The following is a 23,447-nucleotide window of genomic DNA, read 5'->3' as shown; positions in this document are numbered from 1 at the left end:
TTGGACACCTCTTCTGGGCTCTCCGACACTTGTCCTCTACTGTGTTCTCATCCAGAGGGCAGGAGTCCACATTACCTGTGGAAAGGGTGGTAGATACGCTCTTGCTCCGGCGATCACCCTTAAAGGCGACCAAGGAGACAGGGTAGGTGAGTCCCCGCTCAAGGCCTTGCAACTCAAGCCTCTCGTCCCCTCTTCCAAGCTGTAACTCCTGCCAAACAAAGGAGAGAGGAGACAGTAGACAGTCAGTGTGTCATCTCCAGTGCCCGAGGTATCAACGGCATTCCCCGGGGCTAATGACGGAGTTCTCTGAGAAGATGGTATGTGGTTTCTTTGAGGGCTTAGTGGTACCCAGAGTCCCGGTGGGTCCCAGCAGCTTCCCTAGAGGGTGGTGCCATGGAGACTCAGCCCTGCTGGGAGCACTGGCAGAGAGCCAGAAACAGGTCCTGCCCCTGGGGCAGCACCCTCCAGGTCTCCTAGGAACCTCGGCCTCCAGATGCATGCTGGGACACCAACTACAGCCACCAAGGCTGGCAACGCAGGGCTGACAATCTAAAAAGGGGCATAAAAGTGATTGGTGATATCTGTGAGGCAGGGTCACAGTTGGCCTTCTGATACTTCCTTCTGAACCGATCTTATTTCCTCTATGAACATAGGACTAACTTTCCTTGAAAGACTGTCATAAGCAATCATTGAGATCATGAATAAATCAAAGTGCCCTTCCTTTTTCCCTTCCTCCCTTCTTTCTTGCCAAGAAGAAAGAAGAATTTTCCATCTGAACAAGTTACCAAAATTTGCTGGTCCTCAGATTCCAGGTGGGAGGTATAACTCTTGAAATCAGGGTTAAGCAATTCATTCAATAAATATTTATTGAGCACCTCTTGTGTGCCAGGTTCTGAGCACTTTAGATACAGTGATAGATAACACAGACAAAAAGTCCCTGTCCTCATGGAGCTAACACGAATTGGGAAAGACAAACAACAAATACCATGGGACAGATGTGTGGCCAGCGAATATGCAATGGTCAGCTAGGAGCAGGCACACAAGTGAGTCCTATGAAATGAGGCCACATGTACGATGTCGACAAATAACCGTGCGTAGCACCTTCCCTTACCACAGCAGATGATCACTAAGGATCAACTTATTTCTCAGCAGGTCACCATGACACCAGCAATCAAGCTGCTTGGCCCAAGTCAGGTGCTTCATACGGAGGCAGGGCATGGGCACCAAGAGGGAACAAGAGAAGTTTCCAGTACCTTAATGGTGCTATCTGGGAACTGGTAGGTGAGAATGTAGCCATCGATCGGAGCAGAGGGCGCTGTCCAGGTCAGCACCCCTCCGGACTGTGTGATGGCAGATGGATGAAGGTTTCTGGGAGGGTCGATGTCTGCATATAAAGTCAAGTAATTACAATTACTAAGTATTATTGCAACTGGGGCAAGATAAATTTTGATGTGTTAACACATTTATCCCTACTTCTCCTCCCATTTCTTTTCCTCCCTTCCAGCCAGTAGCAGTCTCTGCTCTTCCTTGCCAGCAGCCCCTTCTGGCCTTTGTTTCCAAAAGCACACATCCACTGAGGGCAAGGGGATTAAGGAAGTGGGGGTTGGGTGGGTGGCAGACAGAGTGAATCTGTGCTCCCACATGCCCCCCCCCCCACAGATTCTCCAAGAGTGGTGGATATGAGCAATCTAGATTAGCAGACAGGTTCTAAGTGAAAGCCCTGCGTGCAGAAACCAGGGGTCTCAGCAAACACCTACCTGGAAAAATGACTGAACTGCTGGATGCCCGCCTCCCCTGCCTGGCACTGGGAAACTACCCAAGACTTTACACACAGCCCTGGGGAGGGAGCATGTTCCTAAATTTACTGAGATTCTGACCAACAAGCAGAATGTGATAAACATTAAGTTGGCACAGAAATATAAAGTTCTAACTCTTACATAACTAAATATGTGGTCTTAGATGCCTACCCTGTACAGAAAGCCCGGGGAAGCAGGGGGGTGCTTGTGTGATGGAGAGAAAGAAAGAAAGGGAAGAAGAGGTAGAGGGGAAGCAGAGCTTTTCCTCGGACTCTGAATATGGGGATGTGTGCGTGTGCGCTGTAGACCAGGGAAACTCAAGCTCAGCAAAAATTCCAGTCGACACCATATTAATTGGTCAGATGGCTCGTTTTTTTAAACCAAATAAGATATTGAATGAAAATTTCCATTTTGAAAAATCATCACAGAAGATGATTTTAATTTAGAGGTTCCCAAAAAAGATGTCTCCAGGCTATTTTCTCCCCAGTAGCATTTCAGCTGAGAACGGAATTGCGATATTTTAATAGAAATCAGGCAGCTGTTGTTTTGAATTAGGATGTTTTGACAAATTTTGAGTTTCGGTAATATCAGCTTGGTCTGACTTTCTAAAGTGTAACATCTGGTATGGATTTTTTTTTCTTTCCATCCACTGCAAAACTGAATTTCCTGCTTTCAAAAATTAAAGCAAAAACCTTAACTATTTAAATATCTTAAGCTGGCCTCTGTTACTTCTCTGACTGCCTACCAATCCCCTGGTTACAGGCTTGAGAGGTCCGTCTTGGTTATTTCCACATTTCTGTGAAGCAGAAAGATGGTAATACTGTCATCTTTAAAGACGGCAAGAGCAAAGCAAAGAGAAGATAATGATGGAACAGAGGACGAGAGGAACAAGGGAGACAAACAGAGAGAGGGAGGGAGGGAGAGACTGCTTGTCTCTGGAGAACCGCCCTGAGGATTAGGGAGTCTGGGATACAGAAGGGTTTTTCTTTCTATATACCTTTGTTTGGTTTGAAAATTTTTACTAAAAGTATACTAGACGTTTTTTATTTTAAAACCCCCTGCTAATGGTAACTGATAAAGAAATTCAAGGCACCTCTAACTCCAGTGCGTACCCACACACGGTGTAGCCGGCCACAGAGGGGATGGCCAGGCCTTGCCCAGACTGTCCGCAGAGGCCCGCAGACGTCAGGATGGGCACAGTGAGCTTCCCAGGTCCCAGGGAGGGAGATGGAGATGGAGATGCGAGAGCTTCCTGGCCTCCCTCTTCTCCGAACTGGAGCTGAGGCCAAGCAGGTTCGACTACCCAGGCGGACAGTCTGGGAGCTGGCGGGGTGGAGGGGACAGTGAGGGAGGCTACATTCGCACAAGCACCTGGAAGAGCCGCACAGGTTCACTTTCACACTGTCTCCTCTACACTGTTCTTAATCAGAGCGGCCATGCCTGCCTGCATAGTACCTCAGAAAGGGAAGAAGGAACCACGCTGAGGAATGGCCTTGGGTGAGACAGCTGCCCTCCCTGCTCCCCTCCGCACCCCTGGGTATGAAGGAAGACTGTGCTGATGGACGTGTGGGTCCTTGTCCCAGACCCTCACAGTACCTGTCAGGGCCTTGGTGTCGGCCTTCTTGCTCTCCCGGGCTCCCTTCTGGGCCCACACCTGGACCGTGTACTCCACACCTGGCCTCAGGCCCGTCAGGACGGTGCTGCTCTGCTCCTTCCCCACGGACACCTCCCTGGTGTCTCCGTCCGCAGACGTGTAGCGCACCGTGTACTTGTCGATGACCGCCCGCACCGGGTCCCAGGAGACGGTGGCTGTGTCCTCTGTCACACGGTTGGTCACCAGGTTTTGGGGGCTGTCAATTTCTTTGTAAAAAGGAAAGGCTGAATTTTAGAGCTAAGGGAGGCCATGCCACCACCCCATTTGCCAGGAGCCCTCCGTTCAAGTTACCTTTAATAATGATACAATTCCATTGAGCACAGGAGTGAAAAGCCCCCGGTTTCCATTTTCCAGGGAAACAAACCACTGGATATTACAACTGGGAGGAATTAGATCTTCTGCAAGTTCATCAATATGGAAATTTTCTGTCTCTCTAGTTTCCACAGAGGTAACAACAACAAAAAAAAGTCTCCCGAGCAACAAGACGCCCGAACTGCTGTCGAAACCCCCTCTTCTTGTTATCTCTGTGGTATCTCATTATTCTGTTTCACAGAATCTCCGAGCTGAGAAGTCAGACCTTCCAACCTTCTTGTCTTTTATCAGAGGGGAGCATGGAGGCCCAGAGAAGTGAAAAGTCTCGCCCACGATTCTGCTGTTTTCTTGTGTTAAAACCCAGGCGAGCCCCTCTTTGTTCTGAGTTGTGAAGCCTCCCACCTTTTAAAAGACCTTGCTCCTTTTCGTCTGTGCTCTCTCCAGCACCCCTGGTCTCTCCTCCTCTACTGTCATTCCCAGACTGCAAGCTCTAGGACCTCCTTCTCCTCTGCACCCCTTAACTGACAGACTCCTCAAGAGAACGGTCTGCATACCTTCAGTTCACTCCTCCCTTCCCGTTCACTCCTCAGTTCAATGAAGTTTGGCGCTTTTCCACAGCACGTCACTAAAACCGCTAGGACACGTCACCCCCAGCTTTGCTTTGCCAAATCCAATGGACCGTCTCCATCATCACCTTACTGGACTTTTGGGCAGCATTTGGCAGAGCGGATCCATACCCTCTGTCTTAAAACACTCTCAGCTCTTGACTTCGATGACCACACGCTCCCCTGGTTTTCTCCTAATGGCCTGACTCCTCCTCAGTCTCCTTTGTCAGCAACCTGGCTGACAGCCTCTCTACACTTCTCCCTAAGTGACCTCAACCATGTCCATGGCTTTGAATACCAACCAGTGCTCTCTGCTCCCTGATCCATGAGCCCCCGGCTTGCACCTACAACCTCATCTCCACCACAGCGCCTCGCATGTACCGGGCACTAGACCAGTATTTGTGGAATCAATTAGTGAGTCACTCAATCAACCAAGGAATCTCACAAGCTTGTCCAGTTTAAATGCCTAAAAGTCTTCACATTCCTCCCCGAGCCTATTTATCTCTCAGTCTCCCCTCAGAAAATGCTGCCCCAACCTTCCATGTTGCTCAAGCCAGAAACACGGGTCACATCGGATTCACTTTCTTCCCACCCCACGTCTCATCCGTCAACAAATACTGGCATTTATACCTCCAAAATCTGTACCCAGATATCCCCCTCTCCTCTTTCCCAATGGCCATCGCCCCTTCTTACCCGGATTTTACACTAGACTCTCCACGAACCTTCCTAATGCTACTCCTGTCATGTCCTCCATGGATTCTCCTCACTGTGGCCTGAATAACCTTTTTTAAACAAACATATCATGTTGCTCTTCTAATAAATATAACATACTCCCTCTTGCAGGCACTGTGTGGTCCTGTGTGAGTGACCCCGCCTCCCTCCCACCTCACCCCATACCACTTCCCCTCTCACCCTCTGTGCTCTAGCCACACCAGCCCCTCACAGTATGGCAACCATCTTAGCTGTTCCAGCTTAGGGCCGTCACACACACCCTTCCTTCTGCCAGAAATGGCGAGTTTTCCTCACCATCCATTCTGCCTTTCTTCCATGAGCACACTGTCCAAAGGATCTCTCTGCAATGACAGAAATATTCTGCACTGCCCAATACAATAGCCAATAACTAATGTGGCTACAGACCACTTGAAATGCGACTAGTACAACTTTGCAAATCATTTAACTTCTTTTAATTAATTAACATTTAAGAAGCCCCATGCGGCCAGTGGCTACTGTCTTGGATGGGGCAGTAGAACAGAAGTGCAGGCTGGGCAGGTGTCCATGCAGCTGAAGACTTCATTCCCCAGCCTTTCTGGTAGTGAGGTCCGGCACTGAGTCCTGGATCTGGCCAGTGGAACGGGAGAAGAACTGAAGAACGTGGGCAATGTTCCAGGCCTGCCCTCCCCTTTCCACTGCTGGAATGAGGGTGGAGGATAACCACAGAAATAGAGGCAACTCCCTAGGGATGACTGAACAGCAATACGGAGGGAGCCTGGCTCTCCTGTGCCATGGAGCTACCATACCAGCCCGGCCCACTTACCCTCTGACCATTCCACGAGACAAGAATAAACTTCTTTCTTGGTTAAGCAAACGCTGTTTGGATGTTCCTGTCAATGTGGCTCTTAACTATTACTATCCCATCCCTTCTAAGAAACATCCCTACCCTGTTATCCTTTATACCTGCACCATGTTCATCTCCTCCATAGTACCGACCATAGTTCACAGTTATAATTTGTTTGCTTGTTGATTGCCTATCTTTCCCACTGGACTTTAAGAGAGTAGGAATCATATCTGTTTTGTTTGCCACTGTATCCCAGGCTTTGCCCTTAGAAGACGCTCATCAAAACTTACCTGTGTGTTGAAACGAGCACAGAGCTCCAACCTGCCAAGATAACACTTGCTGCTCTAAACTACACGCCGTTTATTAAGTCAAACCTACATAAAACAGCTTGTCACAAAACAATTCTCTAATCCACGGATTTTTGGAATTTTATATTCGTTTTGCCATATTCCCTGTAATTTGTTGTCACTGAGAGGCAGAGCGGTTAAAACACAGGTTTGGGGAGAGAGTTTTAAGACCTTCACAGGACTGCTCAGCACTAAATCCATGACTATACTTTGATTTTTCTTTAGGTGAATGAAGTTTTTTACAACAAACTTTCCTAAAACAGTCCCTGAGTCACAGACCCCAAAAGCAGCAGTGGCATGATTTAGCAGCAACAGATCAATCAGCCCACAGTGATGACCTGAGTTTCTTTTCTCCTCCCTCCTGTTACCTGTCGGGGCCTTGGTGTCGGCCTTCTTGCTCTCCCGGGCCCCCTTCTGGGCCCACACCTGGACTGTGTACTCCACACCTGGCCTCAGGCCCGTCAGGACGGTGCTGCTCTGCTCCTTTCCCACCGGAATGTCCCTGGTGTCTCCGTCCAAAGAGGTGTAGCGCACCATGTACCTGTCAATGACGGCCTGCACCGGGTCCCAGGAGATGGTGGCCGTGTTCTCTGTCACCTGGTTTGTCACCAGGTTTTTGGGGCTGTCAATGTCTAAAAGGAAAAGTACTGATCAACATGCACTATTAATAGGCCTCAGGATACAGACCCTCATGGTCATTTTGCTTGGGGTGAGATCCTTTCACGTTTCGTGCTTTCTCCATCACCTATGCCCTAACTGCTTCATTGAGATACATCTCCTCTCCCCAGACAGACTTTGGATCCCCAAGAAGAAAGCACAGTAAACCAAAATCTACAAATCTACACTATTACCTCCACTAACAGTTAAATAAAATAAACCTCATTATTTATTTAGTAAGCGAATGTCCAACTCCCACTAGGTACAAGGCATGGTGTTAGGTAACGTGCAGGGCCTGGTTGAAGAAGACACAGCCCATGCTCACAAGCAGTAATAATTTTGTTTCTAGCATCATGTCAATGAAGACCTCTGATTACATACAAGATGATTCTAATAGCCAGATGCAAACGTCAGCTCCTAGAGGCATAGGGCCACCTCCTATTCCCCTCAGGGTTCCCACAGCCTCGTAGAGAACAGAGCACATGGTAAATGCTCCACATGCCTTGTTAAATGAATCCGCCAATCAAAAACCACTTTCAATACGCTTTACGTATTGTAGATGCACTTGTAATGCTGGTTAGCTGGTTAAATCACTAGAGAACTATGGCCATACAGCTTTTTCACAATCGAATTAGAAGAGAACATAGAAGTTATCCTTATCCTTAAAACCAGAATTACCATGATTCATTCATGCTAAAGCACACCACATATATTTACTTGCTCTGGTAGATGTAAAGTCTATTTTTCAAAGTTGAATTTTCAGCATGTTATTATTAATATTAACAACGTTTTTCATTTTCTGTTCTCACTCAAAACACAATGCGAGGCCCTGAATACTGTCCACAATGAAATATTCATGCACTCATTCAGAGAAAGAGTCTCTGGGCTTGACCATCCAATCATGGCAAAACTGTAGCTTGAAACTGCCACTTGGACCTGACTTGTAAGGAAATGAGTTAAAGAGAGGTGAGGGATGGTGTGTGCAATCTCTTACGAAGGGACACTATCCTGTTCCTCCATAAATCATCTAGTCTGCCAGTGTCAAAGCAAGAAAACAAATTGGACCAGCCATAGACTTAGGTTTACGTTCTCAAAGAACAATGCTCCCTCACCTGTTGGGGCCTTGGTGTCGGCCTTCTTGCTCTCCCGGGCCCCCTTCTGGGCCCACACCTGGACCGTGTACTCCACACCTGGCCTCAGGCCCTTCAGGACGGTGCTGCTCTGCTCCTTCCCCACGGACACCTCCCTGGTGTCTCCGTCCGCAGACGTGTAACGCACCATGTACTTGTCGATGACGGCCTGCACTGGGTCCCAGGAGATGGTGGCCGTGTCCTCTGTCACCCGGTCGGTCACCAGGTTTTTGGGACTGTCAATTTCTTTTTTAAAAAATGGAGGGCACATATTGCATGGAACACTGGATGTTATACGCAAACAATGAATCATGGAACACTACATCAAAAACTAAGGATGTACTGTATGGTGACTAACATAACATAATAACAAATTAAAAACAAAATTTGGAAAAGCCTAAGCTTTGAAGCCATGGAAGAGATACCCACCACCCCGTCACTGTCATTTTCATCTTCTAGGGCTCTCTCCGCACAAGGCAACGGTATTCCCATCCAGGGTCTCCTGGGAGTCAAGGGAGAAAGTAACCCCTGGCTCCCAATTTCAAAAGACTACTCATTGCAAACTTAACATATGTTCTTGGCTTTCAGCTCCCTAAAATGTGGGAGGATGACGTCTTCTTAGCAACGTCATGGCACATCAAAACCATCGTTAAACATCTGCCACGACGTTCAGGGTACCCGATTGATCATTTTCTCAAGGGCTACTTCACAAGAATCATTCGAAAAGCATTATCGCAAGCATTGCAATGGTCAGAGCCTATAACATCTTTGCTGAGTGCTGAAAATGTGGCCACTGCACAGCTTTACTTCTCCCTCCTAGCGGGTTGAGTGGTTTCGTGAGCAGCTCATCACTATCAGGCGGGGTGACGGCTACCAGCTCTCAGCCCACTGAGACCACTACTGGAACGCACTGTCTTTTTTGATCTTTAGAACTTTCTATGCACAGTCTCTCATGTCAGGCCACATCTTTGGTTCCATGCACACTCAAATCCACACACTCACAACTCAATTCTGATGGCCCATCTTTCTCTTGTTACCTGTTGGGGCCTTGGTGTCGGCCTTCTTGCTCTCCCGGGCCCCCTTCTGGGCCCACACCTGGACCGTGTACTCCACACCTGGCCTCAGGCCCGTCAGGACGGTGCTGCTCTGCTCCTTCCCCACGGACACCTCCCTGGTGTCTCCGTCCGCAGACATGTAGCGCACCGTGTACTTGTCGATATCAGCCTGCACTGGGTTCCAGGAGATGGTGGCTGTGTCCTCTGTCACCCGGTCAGTGGCCAGGTTTGTTGGGCTGTCAATGTCTGAAAGGAAAATTAAAGTGCACTATTAACAAGCACCAAAGAATTAGACCATGTTGCTTGGAGGGAGGCAGTTTCCTGTTCTTATGTTTTTCCCATCTCCTATATCAGTTTTCAGCCTGTTCATGCACGTAGACCTTCTCTCCATGACTGGACTCTTGGATCCTCAAGGAGGCAACACAGGACAGTAAAATAAGCACTAGATCCAGAGTCAGAAGAGCGAGGTTCTTTTCCAGCCTAGAGATGCAGAGCAGAGTGGCAGGTAAGCCCAGAGCAGAGCCAACAGACCAGAGGTCTAGGGCTAACTCTGTCATCAGCCAGCTGTGGCCCTGGACAGCTAGCTCTGCTGCCTCCAGCTGAGCCTCAGTTCCTTCTTTGTAGACTGCGGGCCTTACTATCTAGATATTAAGGTACCATAATATTCTATAAATACTCCACAAATCTGACTCCTTGAATCATCAGCTAATTACATGACTTATAAAAATTATTCACATCTTTGTATTTGATGTTTCTGAACTGTAAAATGGGGATATTGATCCCTGTGCTACCCATCTCACCAAATGCCTCTGAGGACCAAGTAAATGAGGAATAACCCTCATTCATTCCTAGTGCCACCACTCTGGAAACAATTTAGCCATTCCTCAAAAAGTTAAACATAGAGTTACCATGTGACCCAGCAATTCCACTCCGATGTATAAACTCCAAAGAACTGAAAACATGTCTACACAAAAATCTGTACACAAATGCTCATAGTATCCCTATTCGCAATAGCCAAAAAGTGGAAACAACCCAAATGCTCATCAGGGACAAATGGATAAACACGATGTATTACATCCATACAATGGAATATTATTTGGCAAGAAAATAAAGTACTGACACATGCTACAACGTGGATTAACCTTGAAAATATTACACATAGTGAATAAAGCCAGTCATGAAACACCACAGGTTGTATGGATCCACTTATATGAAATGTCCAGAATAAGGAACTCTGTCTATAGAGACAGAAAGTAGTAGTTTCCTAGGGCTAGGGGAGTTGAGATGGGGAGGGACTGCTAATGGGCAAGGAGTTTCTTTTCAGGGTAATGAAAATCTTCTGATTTAGATACTAGTGATAGCTGCATAATTGTAAATATACAAAAACCACTGAATTACATGCTTTAAAAGACTACATTTTATGGAAAACAAATTATATCTCAATAAATCTGTTCAAAAAAATGAGAAGGGACGCCGGGGTAGCTCAGTCGGTTAAGTGTCCAACTCTTGATTTCGGCTCAAGTCCTGATCTCAGGCTCATGAGATGGAGCCCCATGTCAGGCTCTGTGCTGAGCGTGAGGTCTACTTGAGATTCTCTCCCTGTCCCTCTGCTCCTACCCCTGCCTCTCTCTCTAAAATATGTAAATAACATCATTTTAAAAATGAGGAAAGTGAGATGAAAGAGCTTTAAAAATTATAAACCAATACAGTTTGTAAGTGCAACCTTAGGGTCCTCAGAACAGAGCACACAGTGCTCCAGAGAGGATTTATCCACTAAGAAGAAAATAACCCTTCCTTGTCCCAAAGAGATCAGAGCAAAAACCATTTCCCTAAAGTACAAGGCTCACAGATCCTAACATATATAGTTTCTTCCTATCTTTTCCCTTTCAAGAAGAAACATTTCAATGATTGAACACAAATCAGAGGAATGGTGAGTAGATGGGACCAATCATCATTTATCTTTCTAAGACCAAAGTAAGAGGCCAAGGGTGAGCTCCTTAGTTTGAGATCATGTGTAAAAGGGAGGTGAAAGATGGTGTGTGCAGTCTCTTATGAAGGGACACCATCTTACCCTTCCATAAATCATCTAGTCTGCCAGTGTCAAAGCAAGAAAACAAACTGGACCAGCCATAAGCTTAGGCTTTACATTCTCAAAGAACAATGCTCTATTACCTGTCGGGGCCTTGGTGTCGGCCTTCTTGCTCTCCCGGGCCCCCTTCTGGGCCCACACATGGACCGTGTACTCCACACCTGGCCTCAGGCCCGTCAGGACGGTGCTGCTCTGCTCCTTCCCCACGGACACCTCCCTGGTGTCTCCGTCCGCAGACGTGTAGCGCACCATGTACCTGTCAATGACCGCCTGCACCGGGTCCCAGGAGATGGTGGCCGTGTTCTCTGTCACCCGTTCGGTCACCAGGTTTGTTGGGCTGTCAATGTCTGAAAGGAAAATTAAAGTGCACTATTAACAAGCACCAAAGAGTTAGACCATGTTGCTTGGAGGGAGGCAGTTTCCTGTTCTTATGTTTTTCCCATCTTCTATATCAGTTTTCAGCTGGTTCATGGATGTAGATCTTCTCTCCATGGCTGGACTCTTGGATCCTCAAACAGCCAGCACAGGACAGTAGAATGAGCACTAGATCCAGAGTCAGAAAAGCTATGGCTCTGCACATCTCACCTGCCTCTGGCTGAGCCTCAGCCTCATCATCTGTAAATCTGGGGTTCAGGTTGGATAGACTTTAAAGTTCCTTTGAGCAGTAATGTTCCATACATACATCTAATTTCATAAATTACTAATTTGCTTGATGACCTTGGATAAGTCATCTCACATCTCTACATTTATAAAATAGGATTAATAGTTACTGTACATATCTCGCTGGGTGCCTCTGAAAACCCAGACAAAAAATATCATGTAAAAAGGGACCTTGAAAATATTGAATATTAGTGTCTATAGAAAAAAAAAAGGCAGAGCAAGATAATATTAGTTATATCCTGGAAACTTGCTGTATTAAATGAGTTAATAATAATACGCCCTTTATGACAATTCTTGGCACAGACTAGATGACCAATGACCATAAGCTATTATTAATTATATCACCTTGCTGATATTTTATGAATGAAGATTATGAGCCTCCATACTATGCACAAGGAAGGCATTAAAAAATGTAGTCACCAAGAAAATAATAGCATGTTTTTGTGTCAAATAATTCATTGCAAAAGTCATTTCCCTAAAGTCCTTGTTTCTAGGTCCTATCACAGATGTGCAATGGTATGATCAAGCAGGACTCTCTTATACTGGTTTGGGCTGTGACCCCAAGAAAACTGGTATCTACATTCCAACCTGAGAGCCCACAGCCAAGGCAGGACCAACAGTCTTGTGGCCCTTGGCTGACCAGCCATCTCCAGACTATGAAAGAGGTTGGAGGGACACCTGGGTGGCTCAGTCAGTTAAGCATCTGCCTTTAGCTCAGGTCATGATCCCCGGGTCCTGGGATCAAGTCCCACATCAGGCCCCTTGCTTAGTGGGGAGCCTGCTTCTCCCTCTGCCTACCACTTCCCCTGCTTGTACTCACTCTCTTTCTCTTTCTCCAGCAAATAAATAAAATCTTGAAAAAAAAAAAAAAGAGGTTCGAGAGGCCAAAGAGATGGGACTTCAAGAGTGGATTACTTTGAGCCCATCACACTGTGAGCTTCATGGGTGAGACCCAAACCTCAAATAAGCACTTGCAATGGGATCCCTTACAGAGCGGGTTACGCATACCCTGGAGCAAGTGTTCTCAACCAGGAATGATTGGCAAGGTCTAGAGACCAACTTGGTTGTCACAATTCAGAGTGGGATAGGGAGGCTCCTGGTGTCTAATGGGTAGAGGCCAGGATGCCTTAAACTGCCTATGGCACACAAGATGGACCCCGGCAGCAAAGAATTAATCAGGCCAAAAATTTCAATAGTGCCAAGATTGAGAAACTCTGCCCACGGCTTGGGGAGCACCGCGGGCTGGTGTCTGACATGGGCCTAAAATATCTAAGAGGTGAGAAAACGGCTGTTTGCTCTGATGCAGAGCGATCGGAGGCTGCAGCATTGCAAAAGGGCCATACATTCAGTTGAATGGACAGAGGGTACATGCATGTTCCCCGTGGACCCGAGGAAAGGAAGAAAGGGCCCACCTGGGATGGTTTTAGAACATGTCCAAGAGGCTCACCCAGAGGGATGAAGTGACCCCAACCAGAAAGGCACCGGAGTGCACCCACATGTGCAGGCAGAGGAAAGGGAACAGGTGACCAGCAGGAGAGATGCGTCTGCCAACAGGATTACTATGATGAAAGACCGGCGTGTAGGGGGGCTGCTGAAGAGCATGCAGAGTGCTCCATGAGGGAAAACATTAGCTTTAACACCCGTCAGGCTCCACAACAGGCCCGGGGCAGCTGTGACTGTTACGGCCAAGTAAGACCCCTTACCTCTCCTCTTTCTGCTCCCTGACCTCTCTCCAAGCTGTGCCAAACATACATGGGTCAGAAATCGCAGTTAGCATGCTGGAAGGAGGGGGCCTAAAGTACCAGAAGGGAAATACCAGAGAAGTCGAGCACGTTCCCTTCCCAGGGCAGGCAGTTAGCCTGCAGTTAGCCTGCCAACGGCCCAAGCTGATGGCAGGGAGAAGCTTTAACTTTAAATGAAGTATGGATAATTACTAAAATGATACATGTTGGGGACTAAAAGTGATCAGATATTTGCTTATTTTTCGCTAATAAAACATTGTTATTATTTCTGCCTAAAACATTCACCCAAAGGACAGAAACAAAAAGCAAGCTCCACAGAAAGGGTTTAAACGAGTAAGGATGGAAAACAAAGTAGGTCTGGGATCGCAGTCAGGCTCCCTCCACAGGGCGGGCACTTGGGCTTTCAATCACGTTTATTCCTTATCAGGGGAGGCATTCAGTATGTTAACCACAGCAAATGCACACGCAGAGAACAAAGGACAATGAGTAATAATATCCATCTTAAAAGACCAAAGTTTGAAGACAAGACGAGCTATGCACTCTAAGAGAAGCCATGAAATCGAAGTAAGGGATACACAGTGGGCTCTGCAAGGACACCAACCTGGAAAACCTCCCTTTCTGCCAAGGTCACAGAAGGAAAACCAACAGACCATGAGCTCAGCAGTGACACAGTGATGATGCATGCTTCCTCACCTGTCGGAGCCTTGGTGTCGGCCTTCTTGCTCTCCTGGTCCCCCTTCTGGGCCCACACCTGGACCGTGTACTCCACACCTGGCCTCAGGCCCGTCAGGACAGTGCTACTCTCCTCCTTCCCCACGGACACCTCCCTGGTGTCTCCATCCACAGACGTGTAGCGCACCATGTATTTGTCGATGACAGCCTGCACCGGGTCCCAGGAGATGGTGGCCGTGTCCTCTGTTACCCAGTCGGTCACCAGGTTTTTGGGGCTGTCAATTTCTTTAAAAAAAAAAAAAATTTGGAAAAGCCTAAGCTTTGAAGCCGTGGAAGAGATACCCACCACCCCGTCACTGTCATTTTCATCTTCTAGGGCTCTCTCCGCACAAGGCAACGGTATTCCCATCCAGGGTCTCCTGGGAGTCAAGGGAGAAAGTAACCCCTGGCTCCCAATTTCAAAAGACTACTCATTGCAAACTTAACATATGTTCTTGGCTTTCAGCTCCCTAAAATGTGGGAGGATGACGTCTTCTTAGCAACGTCATGGCACATCAAAACCATCGTTAAACATCTGCCACGATGTTCAGGGTACCCGATTGATCGTTTTCTCAAGGGCTACTTCACGAGAATCATTCGAAAAGCATTATCGCAAGCATTGCAATGGTCAGAGCCTATAACATCTTTGCTGAGTGCTGAAAACGTGGCCACTGCACAGCTTTACTTCTCCCTCCTAGCGGGTTGAGTGGTTTCGTGAGCAGCTCATCACTATCAGGCGGGGCGACGGCTACCAGCTCTCAGCCCACTGAGACCACTACTGGAACGCACTGTCTTTTTTGATCTTTAGAACTTTCTATGCACAGTCTCTCATGTCAGGCCACATCTTTGGTTCCATGCACACTCAAATCCACACACTCACAACTCAATTCTGATGGCCCATCTTTCTCTTGTTACCTGTTGGGGCCTTGGTGTCGGCCTTCTTGCTCTCCCGGGCCCCCTTCTGGGCCCACACCTGGACCGTGTACTCCACACCTGGCCTCAGGCCCGTCAGGACGGTGCTGCTCTGCTCCTTCCCCACGGACACCTCCCTGGTGTCTCCGTCTGCAGACGTGTAGCGCACCGTGTACTTGTCGATATCAGCCTGCACTGGGTTCCAGGAGAGGGTGGCCGTGTCCTCTGTCACCCGGTCGGTGGCCAGGTTTGTTGGGCTGTCGATTTCTTTAAGAGAGATGAAAGAATGTAGCATTTACCAACTCTCTATTTCCTGAAAGGCCAGCACATACACAGACAACATGATGATCTCAACAAATTTCAGAGTCTGTTCTATGCAAGTGATTGGGATAACTTAAGGGTTTAATTAAGCAAGTGGTCTGAAATTCCAAGAATGAGCTAATAGCATTTAATGAGATGTAGGGTTTTCAGACAAAGCCAAAATAGTCTCAGCTCTATAAACTTTACCCAAAAGTAGCCTTTGGATTAAAAAAAGAAAAAGAAAAGATGGTCTTCATATACAAATTTCTCCTTTACCCTGAATTTATATAATACACTCTTTCAGTTCCTGACTCCTTGTACCTGAAAGCAATTATACTTCAATAAATCTCTGCATTGGCTCTAATATTTTCTTTGGGAAGAAAAATATCCTGGAAGTAGGAGCTGTCAGTTCTTTCCACATAAAACATTATGTCTGTGGCCAGAGAACCAGAAGACTTATACTGATGGTATTTGAGGTCTGGGTGGATAAAAATAATCTTACTTGCAGAATCTGTCTGGGTTTCTATGCAGTTAAATTGGGTTGGAATCTGGGCTCCACTGTTTCCTAGTTGCTAACTTGGACAGACTGTAAACCTTACCTCTCGGTCCCCTCACCTCCACGAAGGAGGAAAGAGCAGTACCTACCTCACAGGTTATGGCAAATCACACGTGAGATAGTCACATGGTAAATGCTTAAATATAAGCTCTTTGTTATTACAAGTGCCATTTTTGAGGCATGAAATACCCCTTTCTCCTTAAAATGTGAACCCCTGGAGTCCGAAAGCCATGGTGCACGAGTAGCATGCCTTTATATTCCTGTTTCAAAAACCACTTCCTCAAATGGCAGAGCTTTCTGTGAAAGCAACTGCATGACCAACGTCTGCACCATCGCTGGACATGCACAGCCAGGCCGGGTGGCCGGGACACAGCCATGGGAGACAGCTCACCTTGGGGAGCACCGAGTTCAGAAAGCGCTGGAACAGGGGACATGGAAGGAGGAGTTTCACTCTGGGATGCTCACCCTTCACTACGCCACTCTCTAGACCTGGCCACCATCCACACCACTTAAGATGATTACAATATTTGCATATTAAGATACGACAGAAAAATAACTGTCCTGTTCTTATACCTTAAGCCTTTGCATATGCTGCTCCCACTGCTGATGCCCACCCCTCCATCTAGACTCTGCCCAGGTGTCACCTCCTCCTACAGCCTGCATGAGCCCCTCTCCCATCCCAGCCTGTGCTAAGTACCCTTTCCTCTGGCTCCCACAGTTCCAGGGACATTTGTTGGCTCTAGAAATAACATAACTCACTGTGCTTTACCTTTTTTACTTGTCTTCTCTACCTAGATGGTTGTGAATGCCATGAGCGTGAACTATGTCTTTCATCTTCGTACCCCCAGAGCCTGGCTCTGGGCCTGACAGCGCCAACCACACCACATCCCAGTGGCTTCCCGTAATCTGGGGTGCTGACTCACACCACCCCCACCTAAGAGAGAGGAAGATTCTTCTCTATTCCAACTTCTACCATCTTAAAAAGACTGACCCACATGTTTCCTTTTCACAACACTCAAAATCCTACTAAATGGAGAGCCTTGTGTAATACAAACCAGGAGGTGGCGATCAACAGCCCATAGGCCAAATCTGACACACTGCCTTCTTTTATAAAGTTTTATTGAACACAGTCTTACTGGTTCATCTACACATACTCTGTGGCTGTTTTTGCATCTCAATGGCAGAGCTGAATTGTTGCAACGCAGACTCTATGGCCTAAAATCTGAACATACGCACTCTCTGGCCCCTCACAGAAAGTGCTGACCCTGCCTTTAAACCACTAGAGCTCACCATCCTTACTGGCAGCTTCTCCTCCTGGAGGAGATAAGGCCCACCCCTGACCCAGGGGGCTCCACACCGTGAAATCCATCAAGGGCTGAATGCTGATTAACATTTGCTATGGACTGAATGTCTGTGTCCCCCCTCAAACTCCTATGCTGAAGCCCTAACTCCCAATTTGATGGTATTTGGAGGCGAGACCTTGGGGAGATAATGAGGTTTGCTGAGGTCATGAGGGTAGGTCTCCCATGATGGCATCAGTGCCTGATAAGAGGAGACCTGAGCTTCCTCTGTCCACCACGTAAGGGTGTAGGAAGAAGGTGACCACCTAAAAGCTAAGAAGACGGCTCTCACCAGAAACCGAATCAGCCAGCGCCCAGTCATGGGACTTTCCAGCCTCCAGAATTGTGAGAACTAAATTTCTTTTGTTGAAGGCCCCAGTCTATGGTATCTATTAGAGCAGCCCAAGCTGACTGAGACACATTGTAAGAAATAATTACTACGGTCACTCACAGAGCGCTTGGCTATGTGTTGGGTATTTCCATGATTAAACTCATGTAACCCTCACAATTACCCCGTGAGGTAAAGACTCATAGGCCCTCTTTTACAGACAAGACTCTGAGGAACAGAGGTCAAGTGACTTGCCCAAAGCCACTCAGCTAGTAAACGGCAGAGTTAGGATTAAAACATGGACAGTCAAGCTTCTGAAACCACATTCCTAACGAATTATCGGCTTCTCTGACTGTGTCTACACTAAGTGTCCAGAACAGAGCCCAATCGATAAGCGAATCCTTTTCTATGATTTCCTGTCAAGTGTCTGGAACCTCAAGTGGGCTCCAGGATGTGATTGCTCAGAATTCAGGGACAGGAGCAGGGGAGGCTTTACGCAGAAACAATGTCTGGGATGTGCCCCCCCCACACCCCCTGCCATCTCAGGGCATCTACAAGCCCAAGCTGAGCGGAACAGCTAGGTGAAGTCTGGGGACGGACCCTTCTGGTTTCTGGAAGCTTCGAGGCAGAATCGATACATTTGGTGACTGTTGACTCAGGAGACAAACCATTTCCACGGTCTGAAAGAGAGCTCCAGATGATAAGCAAAGTGCCTGTACAGCCTCTGCAAATGGAGATAAGCATTCAAATTCACTGTCAGGCAAATGTTTTGAGTTTTAACATCCAAAACCTGAAAATTAGGAAGTGTTACTCTGCTCTGAGAGAGTCGCACATGGAATTCTAAACCAAATAAGTGTGAACTTCTGTGTAAAAAAAATAAATAAAATAAAAAGGCTGGTTTCTTTTGTTTGAGGTTAAAATGGGAAAAATCATAATTGTGAAATTTTACATTGCTTTTGCAACCCCTTTCCCCACCCCTGCAAGCAGAAGAGTTGATGTCTGGTGGGCATCGGCCTCCTGATTCATGCATCAGTCTTCTCCCGGCCATGAAGAAACCTGTTCAGGCTCCCATCCCTGCATTACCCGTGAGGGCGTTGGTGTCGGCCTTCTTGCTCTCCTGGTTGCCCTTCTCGGCCCACACGTAGACTCTGTACGCCTCTCCTGGCTTCAGGCCCGTCAGGACGGTGCTGCTCTGCTCCCTGGGGACCGCCATGTCCTTTGTGTCCCCATCGGTGGAGGTGAAACGCACCACATACTTATCTATGACAGCCTGGACGGGGACCCAGGAGACCACCGCTGTGTCCTCTGTCACTCGATCAGTGACCACATTGGTTGGGCTATCAATTTCTTCATGAAAATATGAGAAAGAAAAATTAGAGAAAGACCTTTGGTTGGTCAAGATCACAGCTGCTTCAAGCTCTAGTTCATCCAGGTGACCTCGTTCCATGGTCCACACAATGCAAGAGGGTCTCACCGTCCTCCGTGACAGGTGGACAACTGGCCTCTGCTTGAACCCTCGGCTGACAAAGGGCTCCCTGAGGGACCAAACAATCCCTTCCATTTTGAGACCACTGAGCACGTTAGACATTAGTTCCTGCAAATGTAGGCACTTGAAGCGGAACCCCCTTCCAGAGGCATATGGAATACACCTCATGCTCTTCTGGGAGACCCTCCAGCAGATGTTCAGGAACAGTTACCAGTCTCCTTCCTAATTCTCCTCGCATCAGAACACCTTCACCTCTCCAGTGTATGCACTTGTAAGTTACTAGCTTTCACATTGTTATATCATATCATGCCGTACCGTACCATATCATATGATACTTCCTAAGTATAGTTTCTAGACCTGGCACATCTAGACTGGCCCCTTTCTTTCCCTGATTAGGGAAAAGTCCCCAAAACTCAGTCCATTCATTCAACAATTCACTGAGAATCCATTCCATGCCAGGGAATATAATGGCACTCAGGAGTCACCGATGAACAAAACCACCAGAAATCCCTGCCTGTGCAAGGCTGATGTTCTAGAAGGATCAACCCAGAACAACATGTCCTCTGTGTCCTGGACACCGTGCTCTGCAATAACATATCCTCAGCCCACGCTTGTTCACACGTGTCCCCGCAACCCAGGGGTTCTCAACCCCTATCAACACTGGGCACCTACTAAGTACCTCCCCCAGAGAGTTCGTTTCAGAAGGTCTCAGATACACGCTGGCATCTCTGCTAAAAAAAAAAAAAAAAACAAATATGCAAAACTCCACAGGTGATTCTGATGTACATCAAAGGTTGAAAAACCACCAGGTTAAGCCACGTCGTCCCCACTTCTCCATATAAAATTCGTTTCCTGAAACCAGTGTTTATTCTTGTTATATTTTATCTTATGGATTATAGTTTATCTTACGGACTTCACTCATAATTTAGTCTTTCACTTAACATGCTGATTTTCCTTTCTAGCTTATCATTTACAAACCTAATAAGTAAGCCATCTGAGCCCGGCAGCCATCAAGGTCACTGACAAAGGTGCCTCACAGAACACAGTGGAGGCATGCCCCGAGAACCCTCCCTCCATGCAGATCTATATCCTTTTGGGTAAAGACACGCAAAACAGCTTCTCGCTCTCAGAAATTCAAGCAGTTTTGCTTCCTCCCCATCCTGCTCCAGTTCTCCTGGCCCAGGATTCTCCAACAGAGAAGTTACAATTTTACGTAGCTGCGTTTTTCCACATCGACTAGAATCACCTTCCTCGAGCACAATGGCAGTGTCTTATTTGTGTGCAAGGAAATGAAATATGCTCCATCACCAGGCACAGTGCACATTTTATTTAATAAACTAAATGCCGTTGATTGAGCATATACTAAATGCAAGGTGCTGTGCACACATTACGTTATCAAACCTCATAATAATAACTCCAGGCATTTAGCAGATTCCCCATGTACTAGTCTGGAAAATTAATAATAGTGATCCTTTTTAGAGCACTAATTGTATACGGGGCTCGGAGAGGTTAGATGACTTAGCCAAGCTGGCTCGGCTAGTAAACGATAGTCGCTCACACACTCTACCCACATTCCCTGAGTGCCTAGTTGGAGCTGGGAATTCAGTTTAACTCGGTTCTAAATTAAAGTGTGCTTCCCCCCACCAAAAGAAAGATATGTCAAAATGCTAACCCTTGGTATCTCAGAATGTGACCTGATTTGGAAAATCAGAAATAGGGCCTTTCTAGAGATGAGCGGGTTGACCTGAGGTCACTAGAGTGGGCCTAATCCAATACGCCTGGTGTCCTGAAAGAAGGGGGACTTTGGACACAGAGCCAGACATGCACACAGGGAAGACGATATGAAGACACATGGGGAGAAGTCAGCCGTGTGCCTGGAATGTTGCAGCTACAGGGCAAAGAATGCCAAGGATTGCCAACAAACGGCAGAAGCTAGAAGAGGTGAGGAACGATTTCCCTAAAACTGTCAGAGAGAACACGGCCCTGCAGACACCTTGATTTCAGGCCTCCAGCCTCCACAATGGGGAGATAATACATTTCTTTTGTTTTAAACCACCCAGTTTTTGGTACTTCGATACAGCGGTCCTAGGACACTAATACACTTGACCCCTGAGCAGTGCAGGAATTAGCTCCTCAATTCTTCTGCTCAGTCAAAAAGCCACTGACCCCTGAGCAGTGCAGGAATTAGCTCCTCAATTCTTCTGCTCAGTCAAAAAGCCACCTGTAACTTTTGACTCGCTAAAAACTTGACTCATAACCTACCGTTGACCAGAAGCTTCATCGATAATAAACATTCAAGTGACACATATCTTGTATGTTATATGTGTCATAGACTGTATTCTTATAACAATACCTCCTTTTTCTTAGTTTTCTCAGGATTTCTAGTCTACATGGTTTGTCCATGAGTTTTTCCCTCATAGGAAAATTCCAATATATTTATTGAAAATAATCTGCATATAAGTGGACCCATGCAGTTCCAATCCATGTTGTTTAAGGGTCAACCATATAAGCAACGAACGGAATAAAAACTCTCTGCTACAGAATTTACATTTTCCTGAAGGAGAAACAAGTGGTGACGGTATTAGGAAGCCCAAAAAGGCAAGATACAAGATTAGAAAATGCCGAACAAAAGACATCTGCGAGCTTAGACAGGGAGGTCAGGAAAGAGCTGGCTTGCTAGGAAGGGAACATCTGAACAGAGACTGAAATGAAATGAGGCAGCGGGCCACATACAGTCTGGGAACTTTATTCCAGGCAGAAGGAGCAGCACGTGCAAAGGCCCTGCTCCACATATTCAGGGAACAGCAAGAGGCTGGAGCATCTAGACAGAGTCAGTGAGGGGGCTGAGTGTTTGGAGGTGAGGCCCAGGAGGCGAGGGGTGAGTGAACTGTGGGTGGCCTCCAACAACTGTGGCTTTTGCACTGAAAGAGGTAAGCTTCAAGCTTCTGGGGGGCTGGCACAGAAGAATGGCATGATCTGACCTGCATTATCAAAGGATCCCTCTGGCTGCCAGAGAGAGTGGGCATGTAGTGGGTCGAGAGAAGAGGTCACCTGGGAGCCGCCCCAACAGTGGGAGAAGACAGGAATGTGGACCAGTGTGGCGGGGTTGAAAGTAATGAGAAAGGTCGGATTGGGGAGATTTCAAATGTACACTTGTCAGAATCTGCTGACGGAGTTGATGTGGGACACAAATCCATCCTTCCATCCATCCATGTTGGTTTGAGGCCTGAGCGACTTGCAGAACGTGGTGACCATTTACAGAGATGGAGAGAGCCGAGGGAGGGCAGTTTGCAGCAGAAGGTGGGGAAAATGGGACCAAGAATTTGCACCTGGACACTTCAAGTGCTCGAGCCAAGATGTGAACCATTCCTATCGGTCAAAGACTCTGCATCTCCACTTTCTACGTCCCCGAGCAGCACTATCACCAGCCTCTTCTTATGGAAATACCACAATAAATAAATAAGATCAAGTGTGGTCTGGAGGCCCCTGCAATCTGAATCCAGCAGTAGCAGGGGACTGAAGGTTGTAGAGGCGACAGGAACAGGGAAACAGTCTTACACTGTTGCTTCTGGGAGACCGGTGGGGCAGAGTGGGCAGTGCAATCAGGAGCCGACAGTGACAGGGCCACGTCCCAGGCCTCTGGAGGCTGGAGCAGGCTCTCAGAGGACGCTCAGGGGACAGTGTGCACAAGGGAAAGCACTCCCTCTCCACCCTATTCCCCTTTCTGAGCAGAGCGTGATTCTGCGGAGGACGGAGAGGGAATGAGGAGAGCCTCCAAAGGGGACATGTCCATCTGGGAAACCAGCGCTGACTTGGGAATGGGGACATTTAGACTGGGAAGCGAGGATGGGGAAAAAGAAGGCAAGAACACCCTCCAGTCCTGCCTCTTAAAGTCCCTGGTCACACAGTACGGTGACCCACATCTGTACAACCTATGGTCCCAGCAGTGCCCCCCCCCCACCCCTCCCTGGCCCAGATCAGTGCTTGGCACTGCAGCTGCAGGACCCGCAGCACAGGCCTCTGCTTTGCAGGGTCAGGGACCTCCGTGTGTGCAGCCCTCTCAGGACCCACCATGCCCACATGAGTGTGACCAGCCCTGACACATCTTGTTCCCTCAACAGTCCCAGAGCACTTGAGGCATGGAGAGCCAGGAAAGGCATCTTGGCAATAAAGAGTAAGAAGGTAGAAAGGAAAAATAGAATCCTCTCACGC

The 23,447-nt window shown here is 47.5% G+C and overlaps 1 protein-coding gene across 1 annotated transcript in view; it reads right to left on the bottom strand.

Moving 5' to 3' along the window:
- The window catches only part of TNN (tenascin N), a 59,848-nt gene that overhangs the window by 16,164 nt on the left and 20,237 nt on the right, over positions 1-23,447 (bottom strand). The window contains exons 7-16 of the mRNA XM_048225187.2: positions 18,833-19,096; positions 15,229-15,492; positions 14,296-14,559; positions 11,284-11,547; positions 9,094-9,357; positions 8,039-8,302; positions 6,638-6,901; positions 3,393-3,656; positions 1,254-1,384; positions 76-208 (exon numbers count right to left, since the gene is read on the bottom strand). Of these exons, the coding sequence (XP_048081144.1) occupies positions 76-208; positions 1,254-1,384; positions 3,393-3,656; positions 6,638-6,901; positions 8,039-8,302; positions 9,094-9,357; positions 11,284-11,547; positions 14,296-14,559; positions 15,229-15,492; positions 18,833-19,096 (2,376 nt within the window). The remainder of the gene's footprint in view (positions 1-75; positions 209-1,253; positions 1,385-3,392; positions 3,657-6,637; positions 6,902-8,038; positions 8,303-9,093; positions 9,358-11,283; positions 11,548-14,295; positions 14,560-15,228; positions 15,493-18,832; positions 19,097-23,447) is intronic.

Source organism: Ursus arctos, unplaced genomic scaffold (assembly GCF_023065955.2).
Source record: "Ursus arctos isolate Adak ecotype North America unplaced genomic scaffold, UrsArc2.0 scaffold_2, whole genome shotgun sequence".
Taxonomy (NCBI): domain Eukaryota; kingdom Metazoa; phylum Chordata; class Mammalia; order Carnivora; family Ursidae; genus Ursus; species Ursus arctos.
The sequence above is the reverse complement of the archived record's forward strand: the minus strand, read 5'-3'. Positions and strand labels throughout refer to the sequence as shown.